Here is an 18,667-nt window from a genome sequence, read left to right on the forward strand (position 1 = left end):
GTGATGTTATTGAGGAAGATGATAAATAATGCATTGTTAACTTAATTTACGTATATAAGGTCAGTTCAAAAATACCTTTAGATAGTGATTGTCTGGTTCACCAACTGCTAAACAAACTACAAGAAACTCTCGATTTACCGGCACCTAAAAAACGGAAATCTCTGTTAACCGGCAAAATTCAGGAGTAGGTTCAGGTAAGTTTTACTTCATATTAGTGGCCGTTCCTGGATCTGTGGCCATGTAACTGGGGTTCCTGCACCTGTTGGTATGCAACAGGGACGCCTGGATCTGTGGCCGGGGTTCCTGCACCTGTTGCCATGCAACAGGGACGCCTGGATCTGTGGCCGTGTACGGGGCTCTCGTACCTTTTACTATACCTCTCTGTAATCCGGACTTTTTGATAAACCAGCACCACGCCGGTCCCGTCTGTGCCAGATAATAAAGAGTTTCCTGTAATAAGCTTCACACACTCAACACAATAGCAAAATACTGCGGATGCTGGAAATCTGAAACCACAACAGAAAATGTTTGAAACATTCAGCAGGTCAGGCAGCATCGTGGAGAGAGAAACAGAGTTAACGTTTCAGGTCGATGATCCTTTGTCAGAACTCATAAGCTTTATTTGTTTTAGTAAAACTTCCATTTCTGTCAAAATGTATGACTTTATTTACATCAGAGGAGGTTTGGCTTTTATATGACACCATATTTGCTGTTCAGCTACCTTCTCTTGCTATAGATAATGCAAAATACATGCCATAACTAGGAAAACAGCCTGAGATGCTCCAGGTTTTTCCATCCATCATCCAAATACTCCAAAGAATCATCAGGATGACACAGGGTGCTTAATGTTTGTTATCATTTGTAGCTTGGAGACTGATATTTAACTTTTTTTATATGGCACTACAATTAAAATGCAATAGAACTTGAGCAAATTACTGGACATTTTTAGCATTGTCTTGAACTGTGGTTAATTTGCTGGAATCCATAAACATTAACAGTGCAACAGAGTTTGTATCATTCACAACATATTGCTTGTGATAGGAGAAAGTCATTCACCTACAGAAAGTTCATGAAAAACATGTCCAATTACTTACATATTCCAATGTAAAGATGTATTTAAGTGAGAAAATATGTACTTATTCAAATTGATGTCAATTACAGTGCTTAGTGACCTGTGGGAAGGGATACAAGCATCGTCAAACGTGGTGCCAGGTTGGAGAAGATCAATTAGATAATGGTTTTTGTAACTCTGCAACAAAACCAGAGTCGGCACAAGCGTGTCAACAGCAGGAGTGCGCAGCATGGCAAGTTGGTCCGTGGGGACAGGTAGAATTTTAATGTTATTCTTTCATTTTGTTCAGATTTTCCATCTTAAATTGTAGCCATTCACTATGTATTTTTGCTGTATGTTTGTAACTGCTTTTTTGTGTAGATTTAAGAGCAATTTTCCTCATTGTACAAAGCTGAAAGATCTGGGTGGGCAAGGTAGCCACAGAATATACAGCAGATGGAGAATTAATATGGCTGGAAAACAAGTATTATTCACAGAGCAGGGTAACTCATTAATTTTTGGTTGAGAGTCACAATCCCTTGCTTGAGGGCTACTCTCTCAAGCTCGTGATGTCAACTCCATGCACTTATTTTTAACAAAAACATATTTGCATAAACACATTTTAAAAAGAATCATAGAATGTTACAACACAGAAATGGACCAATTGGCCCATCAATTCTGCACCAGTGTTCTCCACATAAGAACATAAGAAATAAGAGCAGGAGTCGGCCATTCGGCCCTTCGAGCCTGCTCCGCCATTCAGTGAGATCATGGCTGATTTACTACCTCAACTCCAACTTCCCGCACTATCCCCATATTCCTTGGTTCCTTTACTAGCCAAAAATCTATCGATCTGTGTCTTGAATATACTCAAAGACTAAGCATCCACAGCCCTCTGGGGTAGAGAATTCCAAAGGTTCACAAAATGAAGAAATTTCTCCTCATCTCGGTCCTAAATGGCCGACCTCTTATTCTAAGACTGTGACCTCCTGGTTCTAGACTCCCCAGCCAGGGGAAACATCCTCCCGGCCAATGTTTCCGTTAAGCTGCGCGGCCATGCAATGCTCTGGAGGTCACCCGCAACCGACTCACCAACTTTTGAATGGAAAAACCGCGCTAGTTGAAATTTGAATGGGCCGCGCAGCCTGTTAAAGGAGCCGTGCAGCCAAAAAAAATTAAAGGGAACATTACTCCCAGCATCTACCCTGTATAGCCCTTTAAGTATTTTACACATTTCAATGAGATCACCTCTCATTCTTCTGAACTCTAGGGAATATAGGCCTAGTCTACTCAATCTTTCCTCATAGGACAATCCCTGAATCCCAGGAATCAGTCTAATGAACCTTCGATGCACTCCTTCTAAGGCAATTATATCCTTCCATAGGTAAGGCGACCAAAACTGTACACATTACTCCAGGAGTGGTCTCACTAAAGCAATATATAATTGCAGTAAGACTTCTTCACTCTTATACTCCAATCCTTTTGTAACTGCATGTTCACTTTCTGTGATTCATGTACAAAGACACCAAGGTCCTTCTGAATACCCAATCTCTCACCATTTAAAAAATATTCTGCTTTTCTATTTTTCCTACCATCTTAACTTCACATTTCTCCACATTATATTCGATCTGCCATCTGCCCACTCACTTAACCTGTTTATATCCATTTGTAGCCTCTTTGTGTCCTCCTCACAACTTACTTTCCCACTTAGCTTTGTGCTATCAGAAATCTTGGATACATTACACTTGGTCCCCTCATCTAAGTCATTGATATAGATTGTAAATAGCTGAGGCCCAAGCACCGATCCTTGCAGTACCCCACTAGTTACAGCCTGCCAACCCTGAAAATAGCCTGTAATTCCTACTTTCTGTTTTCTGTCATTAACCAAGCCTCAATCCATCCATGCTAATATATTACCCCAATCCCATGAGCCTTAATTTTGTGTAATAACCTCTTGTGTGGCACCTTATTAAATGCCTTCTGAAAACCAAAATACACCACATCCACTAGTTCCCCCTTATCTATTCTGCTAGTTACAACCTCAAAAAACTCGTAACAGATTCGTCAAACACAATTGCCCTTAAATAAACCAGTGTTGACTCTGCCCAATCATATGATTTTCTAAGTGCCCATTACTACGTCCCTAATAATAAATTCTAACATTTTCCCTACTACTGATGTCGGGCTAACTGGTCTTTAGTTCCCTGCTTTCTCTCTCCCTCTTTTCTTGAATAACGGGGTTACATTTGCTACCTTCCAATCCATGGGAACCATTCTAGAATCTAGGGAATTCTGGAAGATGAAAACCAATGCATCCATTGTATAGCCACCTCTTTTAAACCCAAGAATTTTTTTTAAATTCACTTATGGAATTTGGGCGTTGCTGGCAAGGCCAGCATTTATTGCGCATCCCTAGTTGCCCTTGAGAAGGTGGTGGTGAGCCGCCTTCTTGAACCGCTGCAGCCCGTGTGGTGAAGGTACTCCCACAATGCTGTTAGGTAGGGAGCTCCAGGATTTTGACCCAGCGACGATGAAGGATTGGTGATATACTTCTAAGTCAGGATGGTGTGTGACTTGGAGGGGAACTTGGAGGTGGTGGTGTTCCCAGGCGCCTGCTGCCCTTGTCCTTCTAGGTGGAAAAGTTCGCAGGTTTGGGAAGTGCTGCCTAAGAAGCCTTGGCGAGTTGCTGCAGTGCACCTTGTAGATGGTACACACTGCAGCCACGGTGCGCTGGTGGTGGAGGGAGTGAATGTTTAAGGTGGTGGATGGGGTGCCAATCAAATGGATGGTGTTGAGCTTCTTGAGTGTTGTTGGAGCTGCACTCATCCAGGCAAGTGGAGAGTATTCCATCACACTCCTTACTTGTGCCTTGTAGATGGTGGAAAGGCTTTGGGAAGTCAGGAGGTGAGACACTCACTGCAGAATACCTAGCCTCTGACCTGCTCTTGTTGCCACAGTATTGATGTGGCTGCTCCAGTTAAGTTTCTGGTCAATTGTGACCCCCCAGGATGTTGATGGTGGGGGATTTGGCGATGGTAATGCTGTTGAATGTCATGGGGAGGTGGTTAGACTCTCGCTTGTTGGAGATAGTCATTGCCTGGCACTTCTGTGGATGTAGGCCATCAGGTCAAGGGGATTTGTCGTCTTTTAGTCCCATTAATTTCTCCAGTACTATTCCTTTACTAATACTAATTTCTTTAAGTTCCTCATTCTCACTGGACCCTTAGTTCCCCACTATTTCGGAATGTTGTTTGTGTCTTCTTCATGAAAACAGATACAAAGGGCTCAAATTTCATCGGGCCGCTGAGGCGGGATTGGAGGCGTGTGGGGGGTTAAAATCACGAAATCAGGGGGCACGAACCCATCCCGCCCCCAACCCGCCTCCATGCCCGTTTCACAGGAGACGAGTACCCGACCTGTGCTGGGAGCCGCCTCCCCGAGGCGGGAAGGGGATTAGTGCCAATTAACTACCTGTTAACAGGTATTTAACAGGCAGTTTTTAGCCTAATCCCTATTTTTATCCCTGAAGTGTGGGCTTCCCGACGGCTCCAAACCATGCCAAGTTAGCGAGGTGGACCGTCGGGCTGAAGGACTTGGAGGGTTCGAGATGTCCGGTGTTCAGGTGAGTGATGGGTGCATGAGTGCAGAGGTAAGTGTGTTTGGTGTGTGTAAAGTGTTTATATAAGTTTTACTTACCTTTGCAGCCTTCCTTCCTTCAGGTCTCGGGAGTCCCTCATCTCACCGGCACAGAAAGCAGAATGGCCGTGAGCTGTCAAAATCTGCAGCATTCTGCTTTCTGTTTTGGAGAGATCTCTAAATCAACCTGAGAGGAAGGAATTAACTTAAGAGTACAGATTGTCAGTGTTTGACAGCTTCAAAGAGCTGTCAAACGCTGATATTTCATCTGTCAAAAGCTCTTTACAGATGAAATGTCAATCTGTGACGTCACCTGTTGCCAGGTGGCCCTTAATTGGCCTGCTGAGCCCGCTGGGCGAGCTCAACAAGGTCAATCAAGTGAAAATCGAGTGAGTTGGCCACAACTCGATGAAGGCGGGACTACAACCCCAAAAGTTGTAGTCCCACCTCCAACACGCCTCCATTGATAAAATCCAGCCCAAAGTATTTGTTTAATGTCTCTGCCATTTCCTTATTCCCCATTATAATTTCCCCAGTCTCTGCCAGTGAGGCAGTGTTTCTCAAACTGGGGTCCATGGACCACTGGGGTCCGGAGAGATTTTTCAGGGGGTCCGCGACTGGAGGTAATTTCAAGCCTGTTCCACTGATTCAGTTCTTGCAAATTATTCTCAATGGTTGGGCCCACAGTTCTCACTGCAACGAGTGCTCCCTGCCGGTCGAGCCAATTCCTCTCCATGGCGCCACAACCCTGTGCATCCTCTCGACACATGATCAGAGCGGGCCCTTCAAACACGTACTTGAAAGTGTTCACGTAAACACGTACTTGAAAGTGTTCACGTAAACACGTACAATCCAACAGTGCAGCTGTTACAGAACATGCCAGTTGGACAGTATGGCGGTGAGTCATGCTTCCAGCAGAATCCCAACATGCGCATGGGTGCTCGTGCCCTCACTCACCTTGGCCAGCCTGCTGACAGCTTTAAAAGTTGTCCAGCACTAAGTAGCTAATAGTGGCCATCTGTTGCTGCGGCGTACCCAGAATTGGTGTGAGAAGCAAGCGCACCCAAAGCATTATTAAAACACTGGGGGGAATTTTTCGGGGGGTGGGGGGGTCAGTGGGCACGTTTGGCGGTGGGTTGTGTGGGGAAAAAAATTTGGACAACGGGTAGGGAACCTGCTGTCAACCTGCCACCACGCTAGTTTCCCAGATGTCGGGTCTGTCATCACGGAACAGACCTGACACCAAGCGGCGGGGGAAGCAATTTAGATGATTAAGAACTTATTAACAGACACTTCAGAACTATTTTAAGCTCACATTAGATTTTAAGAGCTCGTCCACAGCTTCCCTTGCTCAGGGATCATGTCAGGTAAGCAGCTCGGAAGTTGTGACACCATGGGATCATTTTTTAACTTGACAGCTGCAAATGTTCTATAAAAGCCCCCTTTTCATAGCTGTTCATTTTCCAAGGTCAGAAGCTGTTGCTTACTGCATTTGGAAGACTTGCAAGTGTTTGCAGCAAACTGTATCCAGTGCCACCTCATTGGAACAACCTCTCTCACCATTGACAGATCGTTTCTGTCATCTCAACCTCACCTGCCATCTGTTCCATCAGTATCGGTGCCCTTGAAACTATCTCACCTTGGCCCTCAGAATCCCACCACGATCAGCCCCAACACCAGCAGCACCAGGCACACCAGCACCACCAACAACAACACCAACCTTCTCCGCAATCAACTGATGCTGCACAGGATAGAGGGCATCAGCACCTGAGCACATTGTTGCCCGCTCACCATAGCCAGATTTACTTCACTTGACGCTGTACACCCTGGCTGCCACATGATGTGCCAGATTGGAACCACCCCACACCAACACCATAAAGCATCCCTACAATGCCCAAGCCATCCCTTCCACATTCATCGCCATTGCTGGGGGTACCGTTATGTCTCACCATTCACTGCAACTCACTAAGCCACTTCCAAAGGTGCACACAAATCTGTCCAGGAATGCAAAGTGTTGAAAATAAAGATTTCAATGTTTGACAGCACATGAACAGAAACTTCACATGAACATTGGCTAAAACACCCAAGTGCCTACCCTTGTGTGTTGTTACTTGATATGATTGCACTAGGATGAGGGTGAGTGTGAGGGGTGGCTAGTGAGATGGGGAAGTGATAATGTAGATAGAGAGGGATGGGTGGAGGTGCAAGGTAAGTTGGTGTCAGTAAGGATGTGCAGGGGTAGGGAAGGCAGAGTGATGGGGAAGTGATGAGTTGCACAGCAGGATGAGGTTGAGTGTGGCTTTGCAGTAACGTTTTGTGATCTACTGAGATCATCTTCTGAGACCAGGCTCCACTGCAGCCTGGTCCTCCTAACAACATCTCTGCTTGTGTCCTCCTGTGCAATGTGCAACCAGGCTGTGTTGATCTCATGGGGAAGTCTCTTCTGCCCATTGGAAGGGAAGAGAACCCTGCGTGCTGTGACTCCCTCCATAAGCATATGGAGGGAGTCACAGCACCTCAATGCTGTAGAACACAGACGGTACAACTGTCAAAATCCATTTGCGCATGGTCCCTTTAAGGAAACTAGCTGATGACACGTCATCAAGTGACATCATCAGACCCATTTCCTTCAATTGGTCAGGAAACGCGCTGGGCGGGCTGCGGGCTTCACAAGCCCAATCAGCGCAAGATCACTTTGGACAGCGGGCTGGAGACAGCAGCGGGGACGCACCCTGACCCTGGCCGCACCGGACCCGCTGAAGTAGGGGAAATCGCGGCCACTCTTTACATGCAGCACTTTCATATTATGAGTATTATATAGTGTTATAATTTAGATGGGTGGTCCGTGATTACTAATCAATTTGAAAAGGGATCCTTCAACCAAAATGTTGACAACCACTGCTGTAAGGTATCACATGTTTACTTTCACTAATCTCTTTCTTTTTACATACCTATAGAAGCTTTTACAATTTGTTTTTGTCTCTTGCTAGTTTACTCTCATTCTATTTTCTCTCTCTTTATCAATTTCTTGGCCATCCTTTGCTGAATTCTAAAATCCTCCCAATCCTCAGGCTCACCACTCTTTTTGACAACATTATAAGCCACTTCCTTAAATCTAATGCTATCTTTAAATTCTCTTGTTAGCTACGGTTGGACCACTTTTCCCGTGGGGTTTTTATTCCTTAAGGGAATGTATATTCATTGCAAATTATGAATTATTTATTTAAATGTTTGCCATTGCTTATCTACCTTCATATCTTTTAATCTAGTTTCCCAATCTACCTTAGCCAACTCGCCCCTCATACGTACGTAATTTGCTTTGTTCAGATTTAAGACCCTAGTTTCAGACATGAGCCACCTAGTATAATTCCACTCTTCAATTCATTTGCCATTCCCTTTAATTCTTTTTGGAGTCATCTTAAATTTCTGCCCTCTCATTAGTGTCTCACCAACTGGTAGAAATTATGACAATTTAGCTTCCTTAACCCTTCATAATCTTGAAGATCTCTGAAAGTCACATCTTAACCTTCTCAGCTCGAATGAAAAAGCTCTTCATAACTGTTGCACCTCATCCCTGGTAATATCATAAAATGACTTTTGCATACTGATACAACACAGAAAATAAAAAGTAAAAACATATCCCCTAATATATCACCTCTCTGTCTCTTTCCCCCACCGCCCCAGGAGGGAAGTAGGGAAGTAGATGGAGAGTTAAGGGTGAAGAAACTGACAGAATTGTAGACCAGCAATAAATATTAATATCAAAATAAATTGCAAAATCATTGATGTTATGTGCAAATGTTTTATAACTACAGACTTGTGACATAGATTTATTTTGCTGTCACATGTCATGATTGCCAATCAATGAAAATGTAATGGTTTGAAGGCACTAAATGAGCCATGTACACTAACCATTGAACTGGCCCTTTACCAGTACGCCCTTGAAGTCAGTCAGAAGTGATCAGGTAGAAAGAAATTAACATATCTTGCAGTTTTTCAAATGCATATTACAATTTATGAATGACATTAGACCCAATACTCTGGAAATAGCCACTGAAAAGTAAGAGATGTTTAATCTTTTAGGGCTTTGATTAATCTGAAACTTTCTTAAATAAGATGTGCTTCTAGGTCACAGAAAAAAGGGTTATTCTGCAACCTCGTCCATTGTTTCTCTAAGCTTTTCACTTTCATCTTTCTTAATTAATTATCTCAGTCTTTAGATCAATTACATCTGTTGTATTCAGTCTTCACTCTTTTTCTGTTATTTACACTCAGACATTGTAATTTTTGTATTTGTTGTGGTAAACTTTTACCTTCACCAACTGGGCGGTAATCTGGTGGAGTGGATTGCCTGCTTTTTGTAGAAGCCGCTTGATTTTCATTCCATTGATTTTGGCTCCACCAGATTACCACCCAGGCATTGAAAATGATGATTATCCTCTTGTCTCTCTTCCTTTTCTCTATCTATGTATTCAGTACTAGATCACAATTCTGTGAGATTTCTACAGCTCTGAGATGTCTGTGCTTGTACTGTATAGCATAAGGAATGAAAGATTGCAAATTACCAGATAGTTAAATACATACATTTTACTTTCCAACTTCGGTAGTACTTTTTTCAAATAATAACATTACATGGTACCTTTTAAAGTTTGTCTTTGCTGTGACTTGGAAGAATTAACAACATGTCCTGTTTACAGTGCACAGCCACATGTGGGGCAGGCTATCAGATGCGAGCAGTAAGATGTATTGCAGGCTCGTATGGCACTAGTGTCAATGATAATGAATGTAATGCTGCCACCAGGCCTACAGATACTCAGGTAATTATTATGAACATCTACAAAAAGTCAAACTAACTGATCTTTCAACCTATTGCTGTTTTTGATATCTTGCTGTGCACAAAATGGCCGCTGCTCTTGGTTACATAAGAATCAGAGACATTTGTTGTATTTGAAGTATTTTGAGCTGTTTCTGGAAAAAATGATAGGGTTATAAGAATACAAGTTGTTTCTTCCTTTTAACTAATGACTTGGTTTTTCTTAACATTTTTAAAAGACCTGAAAACATCCATTTGTTTTCAACCATATGTTTTATGTTGTAGGACTGTGAAATAGCTTCTTGCCCTGATTTGCATCCAGGCAGAAGAGAAGAAAGAATACCCAATCACATGACCTATGGAACTGAATGGAGATTTGGATCTTGGACTCCTGTACACAGATTTAATTTTAATATTGATATTAAGTAATGAAGTATTCATCAAAATGACGTAGGAAATAACTATTAATCAAACAGTGTCGAATAATTTATGAGATTGATGGTGAATTAATATCAATTACTGTTTATTTAGTGTCAGTATAAAATTACAAATCAATGTTACCTACACTTCAAACAGTCATTTTGTTTCAAATTTTATGAAAAAAGAATTACCAATAAAACATTCATAACCATTCTTATTCAACAGTGTTCTACTACCTGTGGAAAAGGTACTAAGGAGCGTTATGTTAGCTGTCGAGATCTCCAAGGTGGTGTGGCTGATGAATCAGCTTGCTCACATCTTTCAAAGCCACCATCTAGAGAAGAGTGTATTGTCACCCCATGTGGACGTTGGAAGCCTCGTGAGTGGACACAGGTTAGAAATATTGTCTTGAATTATATCACAATTATAAAACCAAATAGACGTTGGAGTTATTTTACAAGAAGCAACGTATTCCATGTCAAAATAAACTATGGGCCTGAATTTGCGGTCGGCGGCGTAGCTAAGGAGTACACCGCCGACATCGCAAGGAAATCCGCACCTGCCTCATGCGATCCTCCCTGCGTGAACTTCCTTTCAAACGCTGCAGAGTTCCACAAAGCATACTCCACCCAGGAGCGCACCGTTGTGCGTATGCGAACCTGGGATCATGTGGGGCGGTGGTTCTTTTACTTCCTGACTCTTAAGCAATTGCCAATCCAATCCTCCCAACGTGAAATTCCTGGTAAACTCAACAGGACCTTTCTTTTTCTCTCCTTTTATACAGATATATAGATTTCAGTTTCTATTTAATTCAACGTTAATCCAAAAAACATTCTATCGTTCTCTCATAATAACAAATGTTTATTACAAACCTCCTTTTAAAGTATTGCAAAACTTTCATTGTGCCAATTGTTGCTATTACAAACTTCTTATTATAACAATCAGTGCAGACCACTCATCATAATAAAATCTGTTATTACAAACTAGTTGTTCTGTAAAAGTTCATTGTCACAAACTACGCATTGTAAAACAATTCTAATGCTAAAGGCTGCCATTATAATAAATTCTGTAACTGCAATCTGTTATTGTAAATCTCTCAATAGAACAAGATATGTTTATTAAAAATTCACAAACATCAGTTGTTACAAACATCTTTTAACACATACTGGAAGTACAAATCTCTCATTACTTTACACTCTGAATATTAACATCTCATTAAAAAAAAAGGTTACAAACCACTCATTTAACGCTTTATTCAGTGTGCTTACAAACATGTCATTATGATAACCTCTTAAAACAAATCTCCCATTATAGCATTGTCTTGTTACAATTATTGTTATTACAATTTTCTCATCCCCTTGCGCTGTCCAGCAGGCTTTCTGTGCCTGTTTGCACAAGACTTAAAAATTTTCAGCGTAATTACCTCGCAGTAGGTGGGCAATTAGCCCAACTTTTCACCAGCATGGGCGGTAAGTGGTTAGCGGAGGCGATAACGGGAGGTGCAAAGGTACCCAATTTCTCCCCCCAATTGTTGAATTAGTGCAACAGTAAACAAATGTTCAAAATAAACACGGCACAACTGAATATTTTCATTTATCCCTGTACACTTTCAACACAGTTTATGTTGCAATTGCATCAGTTTCAATACTTATCCTGCAGCGTTATGATGTAGTGCACTGAGCCATATGCAAATAATAAAATGACATAACTTCTGCTGGAAAACAATGCGACAGCTGCAATACATTGTGCTGTTCCAGGAATGCTTTCAGTGAGTTGAGGGGTAATTTGTTCCCTCAGTTTCACTGTTCTACTTTTCCATGTTCTGATTTTCCAAAACTTAAACTTCTATTATTTTGAAGGGCTCTCTTTCCATAAGGAACTTGGGCCTAGAAATTCAGTGGGCTGCGCCACCCGTTAGCGCCTTAAGAGGGCGCTAAGTGGGTCGGATGCCACTGGCCACGCCTCCCGCTAAATTCAGCGGGACGCTAATGGCTGCGCCGCTACCGATGACGTCATCGGTGTACGCAGCGCCCCGCTAACGCCCCGATCGCGATATTTAGATGCACCCCCTGCTTTAACGCCGGATGCTATTTGCGACCGGTTCAGGGGGGCCTACCTGCGGCGGTAGAGGCGCTAATTAAAGGAGAGGTGCGGGGCGGCCATTTTTTTTGCTGGCCGCCTGCCAGCACCTCTCTGCGCTGCCGTCCCCGGCCTCCTGAGCCCCCCTCCCCCCCCCCCGCGGAGTACAGACTGCGTTCCAAGAGCCCGGCACTTCTCCTCGGTGCAGGGCTCTTTTGCTGGCACTCGCGATCCTTGATCACACTGCACAAGGCCCCTCCCCTTTAAGAAGGGGAGGAAGGCCTGCAGTACCGCAGCGCGTCGCGCCGCAGCGTGTGGCGCTGCGGCACGTTGCACAGCGATATTCAGCTGCAGCGCCCCAAGAGGGATGCGGGGCGCCTCCAGTAGCGCCGCGCTTCCCTCTGGGGTGCGCAAACTGAATTTCCGGCGGGTGGCCACAACTGCTTCCGGGGCGCTACTTTTAGCGGCCTGGCGAGGCTGGCGCCCCAACTGGGGCGCTACTGAATTTCTAGGCCTTGTTCTCTAATTGTTATAATTTTTGGGCAGTGCAGTGCAGATGTGTCTCCCTATTTCTTGGTAAATTGATGTAAATCTAAATCTCCACTATGCAAAGGGTTCCATCCAGTTTTCCACAAGCAACAAGTATACGCATTGTTTGCATATGTAACATAGAAATATTACATTGCAGATGGTATATATCAGATTTGCAAAAATATCATCTCAAGCACCCAGTCAAAAGCTCTTTCAAGCTCATGAAAACACGTATTAAGTAAAAGAATCATCGAATGTTACAGCACAGAAACAATTCATTTGGCTCATAAACCTGCGCTGGTTTCACATGAGCCACCAGAATCTATCCCTCTTTTTCTCAAGCAGCTATCTAATTCCCATTTAATCGACTCTGCTTCAACAATCATGTGTCAGGGGTGGGCATCCTGGAGCAAATTTGCATTTAATTACAAATTTAGAAGTGAAAAATGCCAATTTGCACTCCTTTTCCATTCTGTTGGCTGCTGGCTGACCTGCAGCTAAACTTATTTTATCTGTTTGAATTCTTGGGATTTGTTCCTGCTGTTGCTTTTACATTGTTTTTGTAAAGAGTTACACTTTTTGATGGTTTATTTTTACCCAATGTAGTGTTCAGTGACCTGTGGCCAAGGTAAAGCAACACGTCATGTGATTTGCATGAACTACAAGAATCAGATTGTAAGTGAGAGTGAGTGTGACCTTGATGATCAGCCACTAACTGAACAAGAGTGTGCGATGCCATCTTGCACTCAACGACGTCATGGGTATGATAGATCTGGACAGAATGATCACCCATTTCCTCGGGTTAAGATCCTGCCAACACATGGTGACTCAGATCGTACCCAACTACCAGGAGGCAGTCAATGGAGAACTGGACCATGGGGAGCAGTAAGTGGCTGTTGGCTAATACTGGTTATTTGGACGGATTGTGATATAAACACATATACATCTAGCAGTTACACTTTTTTTTTTAATTCATCAATTTTCTTGCCAGGAGTTGCATATTCCCTTTCCACTGATTTTTTCTGCCTTCCGGTCCTTCCCTTAACCTCACCCTTCACATCAACTTCCCCACCCACACCCATAGCCACCTGCTGAACCTTGCCATCTCACATAACCTCACCACCTCCGAAGTTTTGATCATTGCTACGGCCATCTCCAATCACTTCCTTGTCTCTCTTACCATTCACATCTCCTTGCCCACTCCAGCCCCAATACCATTACCTTTTTCCCCCTGAACAAACTGCCCCAGCTGCTTTACCAATTCATTTTCTATCTATGCCTTCTCCGGCCCTCAACCTAACATAACACTGCTGTTGCTGTTGGCCTGCTAAACAGCTCCCTCACTTCTGCCTATAACACCCTCATCCCACTAATTTGCTTATCATCTCCCACCCTAGTCATTCACCCTGGTATAGCTCCCACTTTTCCATCCTTATGTCTGAGGTACGCAGATTGGAACACATTTGGCGCACAACCAGTCTTCTTGTTAACTGCCAAATTTGTCTGGACCATGTCAAGCATTACTGCACTTCCCTCTCTCATCTCACCCACCTTCAGCTCATCTCTTCTATGAGACCCACCTTCTGTCCCCTTCATCCTCACCTGCTCTTGACCATTCGACTATCTTTCTTCGTCCCAGTGTTCATTGACATTGTGAATAGTTCTCTTTATTCAGATACTGTTCCTTTTCCTTTCAAAACCACCATGATTGCTCCATTCTCAAAAAACTCACCTTTGACCCCTCCATCTATCCCATCCCCGTTTAATTCCCATCAGTCCAAATTCCACTCTACCAATAGCACCAAAATCACCCTAGTCAAAGTTAGCACTTTACCCCTCCATATCCTACTTGACCTCTCTGCAACATTCAACAAAGTTGCTTTTCCACTGTCTCTCCTGCATGTTCACCTCAGTGAGCTGCATCAGTGCATCTCCAGCAATTACTTTTTACCTGCTTTGACAAAGTCACTGCTGAATTCCTTCAAGGTTGCATCCTTGACCCCATCCTCTTCCTCATCTGCATGCTGCCCATTAATAATATCACCCATAGATTTGGGCTTCTATGTGTATATTAACAATACCCAACTCTACCACTGCACTACTTCCCTCAAATGCATGACCATCTCCAAGCTGTCAAACTATCTGTTTCATATTAAGTTTCAAACAATTGACCACTGGGAAAACTTAAGCTATCATTTTCAGTCCCTGTGAAAAACTATGTAGCCATTGATTATATTCCCCTTCCTAGCTGCTCCCTCTAGCTGAACCAGAACACACACAATCTCAATGTATTGTTCAACCCAAAATTAAGCTTAAAACCCCAAATCCAATCATAGGATCTCAACAGGCTGTTGAGCACAGTTATTGGCATCGTATCCATCTTCATCTTGGCAAACTGCAACATGCTGTTGGAACTCTCCAGCTACTAAGACATCTTACTTCTGCCTCCACCCCTAACTTCACTGCTGAACACTTGTATATGCCTTCCTAATCTCAAGAACTGACTACTCTAATGCTTTCCTTGCAGGCCTTCCATTCTCCACCCTCCATAAACTGCAATTTGTTTACAGAGGGTAGAACGTGGAGGCCGGCCAGGAGTGTGTTGGAAAAGTCAAGCCTAGAGGTAACAAAGCCTGGATGAGGGTTTCAGCAGCAGATGAGCTGAGCCAGGGGCAGAGCTGGGTGATGTTATGCGGTCTTAGTGATGGCACGGATATGTGGTTGGACGCTCAACTCAGGGCCAAATGCCAAGGTTGCAAACGGTCTGGTTCAGCCTCAGACAGTTGCCGGGGAGAGGGATGGAGAGAAAAAGGAGGGGGCCACCAGAAGTAATGGTGCGGGAGTGGGAAGAGAAACCATTGCAGGTGATTCCCCGACCCATGGGGTCTTTGTATGGTGGGGGGAGCTTGGGCAGCCAGGAGGAAGCACTCCTGCTCCTCCTGGCCCACAAAGAGTGCTGTAAAAGCACTTACCTTCTCCCCAAAGACATCCTCGCCTCCATTCAGCTGCTGGGTTTGCCGAGGCCATGGAAACCCAGCAGGCCACAGTTTAGCCTGTAAAAGAGGTTAACTCCGAGGCTGACAACCTCATTAAAATATTTCGGATGAGACGTTAAACTGAGGCCCTGTCTGCTCTCTCAGGTGGACGTGAAAGATCCTATGGCACTATTTCGAAGAAGAGCAGGGAAGTTATCCCCGGTGCCCTGGCCAATATTTTTAACACTCAATCAACATAACAACAACAGATTACTGTTCATTATCAGATTGCTGTTTTTGGAAGTTTGCTGTGCACCAGTTGGCTGCCGCGTTTCCTACATTACAACAGTGACTACACTTCAAAAGTACTTAATTGGCTGTAAAGCGCTTTGGGACGTTTGGTGGTCATGAAAGGTGCTATCTAAAATATAAGCCTTTCTAAATTGCCAACCCTCCTCCTGGGAGTGGGTTGACTGCCCGCCCCTGTTGTGTTTTGAGTTTTGCTTCAATTAAGTTTGTCCCAGTTCCCGGGTGTTACCTGAAGGGGGTGCTGGGGGGCACGGTTTTACTTTGTCTGCATGGCAGAACCCGAAACTGAAAGACAATGTGCTGTAATGTCCACCCATTTACTCAGTAAATAGTAAAAGGTACATTCCGTCTCCTCTATTCATTACTGTTCGGTCAGGATGCAATACTGGCGACGAGGCGGCTGTTGAACTCTCTAGAAGGACGGAGATAGACATGCGAACCTACAGCCGTGATATTGGAAATTGCGACGAGTGGGCCACTCAGCTAGCAACATCAATGGCATTTTGATAGTTGGCTAGCTGCGACGTAGACGGCGGACAGAGTATTGTGTGGGCCAGGCAACTATCGTGAGTGTAGCTACCGTAACTCTGGCCGGAGGAGAAAAATAATTTTTTTAAAAAGAAAAAAGTCCGTGGATCTTAAAGGGACAGTGCACATTAAAACTATGACGACCTTGGGACGTATTGAAGAGTTCTCTGGGGATAAGGACAGTTCATGGGAGGAATACGCAGAAAGACTGGGGTGTTTCTTTGAGGCCAATAATATTGACGAAGAGAAGAAGCGCTCAGTGTTGCTAAGTGTATGCGGAGCTGCTACTTACTCCGTCCTGCGTTCATTGGTGGCTCCTCGTAAACCTAGTGAGGTGGATTATGCTGATTTGATTGAGAAGCTGCAGAAACATTTTAACCCAAAACCCTCAGAGATTGTGCAGCGTTTCCATTTTCACAATTGTAAACAACAGCCTGGACAATCTATTTCAAGTTACATTGCTGAGTTGAGGAAACGCTCATTACATTGTAATTTTGGTGACCAGTTAGACAATATGCTCCGTGATCGGATTGTGTGTGGAGTGCTGGACTCGGCATTGCAGAGACAGCTGTTAGCGGAGAAGGCCCTGACGTTCTGACTGGCCGAGGAGAAGGCTTTAGCAGCAGAGGCTGCATCGATGAACACACGTATGCTCCGTACAGAGGCAGCACCATCTCAGGCCGCCGAGGAGGTGCACAAGACCACACACGCAGCTGCTGCTGCGAGAGACATGGAGGCAACTAAAGAGACAGGAAGAAAATGTTTCCGCTGTGGGGCTCTCCATGGTTCCACTACATGCAAATTTGTGTCAGCGGTATGTCATTTCTGTAAGAAAAGAGGACACATAGCTCGCATCTGCATGAAAAAAGCTCAGGCTGCTGCAGCAGAGCCAACACAAGCATCGCAGACACACACCCTGACACTGGAGGATAACGATGAGTACACAGTGTATACCACAGAAGCTGAGCAGCTACCCCACGGACGGTGGGGATACACGGCAAATGTGATCATGAATGGGGCACCACTCTGCATGGAGGTGGATTCAGGCTCAGCGTGTTCGTTGATAAGTGAAGAGACTTACAATAGGCTGTGGCCAAGTGAACCCCCAGCGATGGCTCAGGTCAGCGGCATGCTACGGCAGTGGTCCCAAGCTCAACTCCAGGTGCTGGGTATGATTCATGTGGAAGTTAAGTATCAGGCAGTCAAGGACACACTTCCACTTTATGTGGTGGCGGGGCAGGGCACAAGCCTGCTGGGCAGAGATTGGTTTGAGCCCCTCGGTATTGAAGTGACAGGAGTACACACGGTACAGCGACAGCCCATAATGCCTATGTTGGAGAACTATGACGAGGTTTTTGGTGAGTTCGGGGCCTGTCGGGGACCGCCAGTCTCAATCAAAGTGGACCCAGGGGTAGCGCCTAAGTTCTTCAAGGCGCGACCAGTTCCTTTTGCGTTGCGCAAGAAGGTGGATGAGGCCCTGGATAAGCTGGTGAACCAAGGGGTTCTCTTGCCAGTGAAGAACTTCCGTTGGGCCACCCCTATTGTGCCCATTGCAAAGAAGGATGGGGGCCTGCGAATCTGTGGAGATTACAGATGTACGGTTAATACTGCTGTGTTACCAGATGTGTATCCCTTACCAACAGTTACAGAGCTGTTTTCAACACTGGTTGGAGGCACTCTGTTCACCAAGCTGGATCTCAAGCAAGCATACCAGCAACTGGTCCTGGATGAAGAGTCAGCCGAGCTGTTGACAATCAACACCCACAGAGGACTTTTCCGAGCCACAAGGCTGCAGTTTGGGGTGTCTACGGCTGTGGCAATCTTTCAGAGGTTCATGGACACCCTGTTGGCTGGTGTTCCGGGAGTTCAGCCTTACTTGGATGACATACTGATTACAGGCAAGACACAGAAAGCCCATGATGAGCGGCTGCAGGAAGTACTATGCCGGCTGGCTGAGGTAGGACTACGCCTTCAGAAGGAAAAATGTGTGTTCGCTGCCAATGGGGTGGAGTTCTTGGGATTCCAAGTGGACAAAGACGGTGTGCATCCGACTACTGAGAAGGTGGAGGCTATCAGGAGCGCTCCCACCCCCAAGAACAAGACTGAACTGCAGGCATTCCTCGGACTGTTAAACTTCTACAGTTGTTTTCTCAAGGGCAAAGCCACAATCTTAGAGCCACTGCACAGGCTGTTAGACCAAGCAACAGTGTGGAACTGGACCTCAGCTCATGAAACAGCCTACAGACAGGCAAAGGAACTGTTACAAGCAGATAAGGTTCTGGCACACTATGATGAAAACAAGCCATTGGTGTTGGTGTGTGATGC

The 18,667-nt window shown here is 44.6% G+C and overlaps 1 protein-coding gene across 1 annotated transcript in view; it reads left to right on the forward strand.

Annotated features, from left to right (window-relative positions):
• Window positions 1-18,667, forward strand: part of adamts9 (ADAM metallopeptidase with thrombospondin type 1 motif, 9) — a 360,757-nt gene that overhangs the window by 121,682 nt on the left and 220,408 nt on the right. Inside the window, exons 22-26 of the mRNA XM_086001493.1 lie at window positions 1,162-1,326; window positions 9,385-9,504; window positions 9,786-9,893; window positions 10,146-10,313; window positions 13,137-13,415. Of these exons, the coding sequence (XP_085857619.1) occupies window positions 1,162-1,326; window positions 9,385-9,504; window positions 9,786-9,893; window positions 10,146-10,313; window positions 13,137-13,415 (840 nt within the window). The remainder of the gene's footprint in view (window positions 1-1,161; window positions 1,327-9,384; window positions 9,505-9,785; window positions 9,894-10,145; window positions 10,314-13,136; window positions 13,416-18,667) is intronic.

The sequence above is a fragment of the Somniosus microcephalus genome, chromosome 11 (assembly GCF_052327205.1).
Source record: "Somniosus microcephalus isolate GS21.2 chromosome 11, FLI_Smic_1.0, whole genome shotgun sequence".
In the NCBI taxonomy this organism is placed as follows: Eukaryota; Metazoa; Chordata; class Chondrichthyes; order Squaliformes; family Somniosidae; genus Somniosus; species Somniosus microcephalus.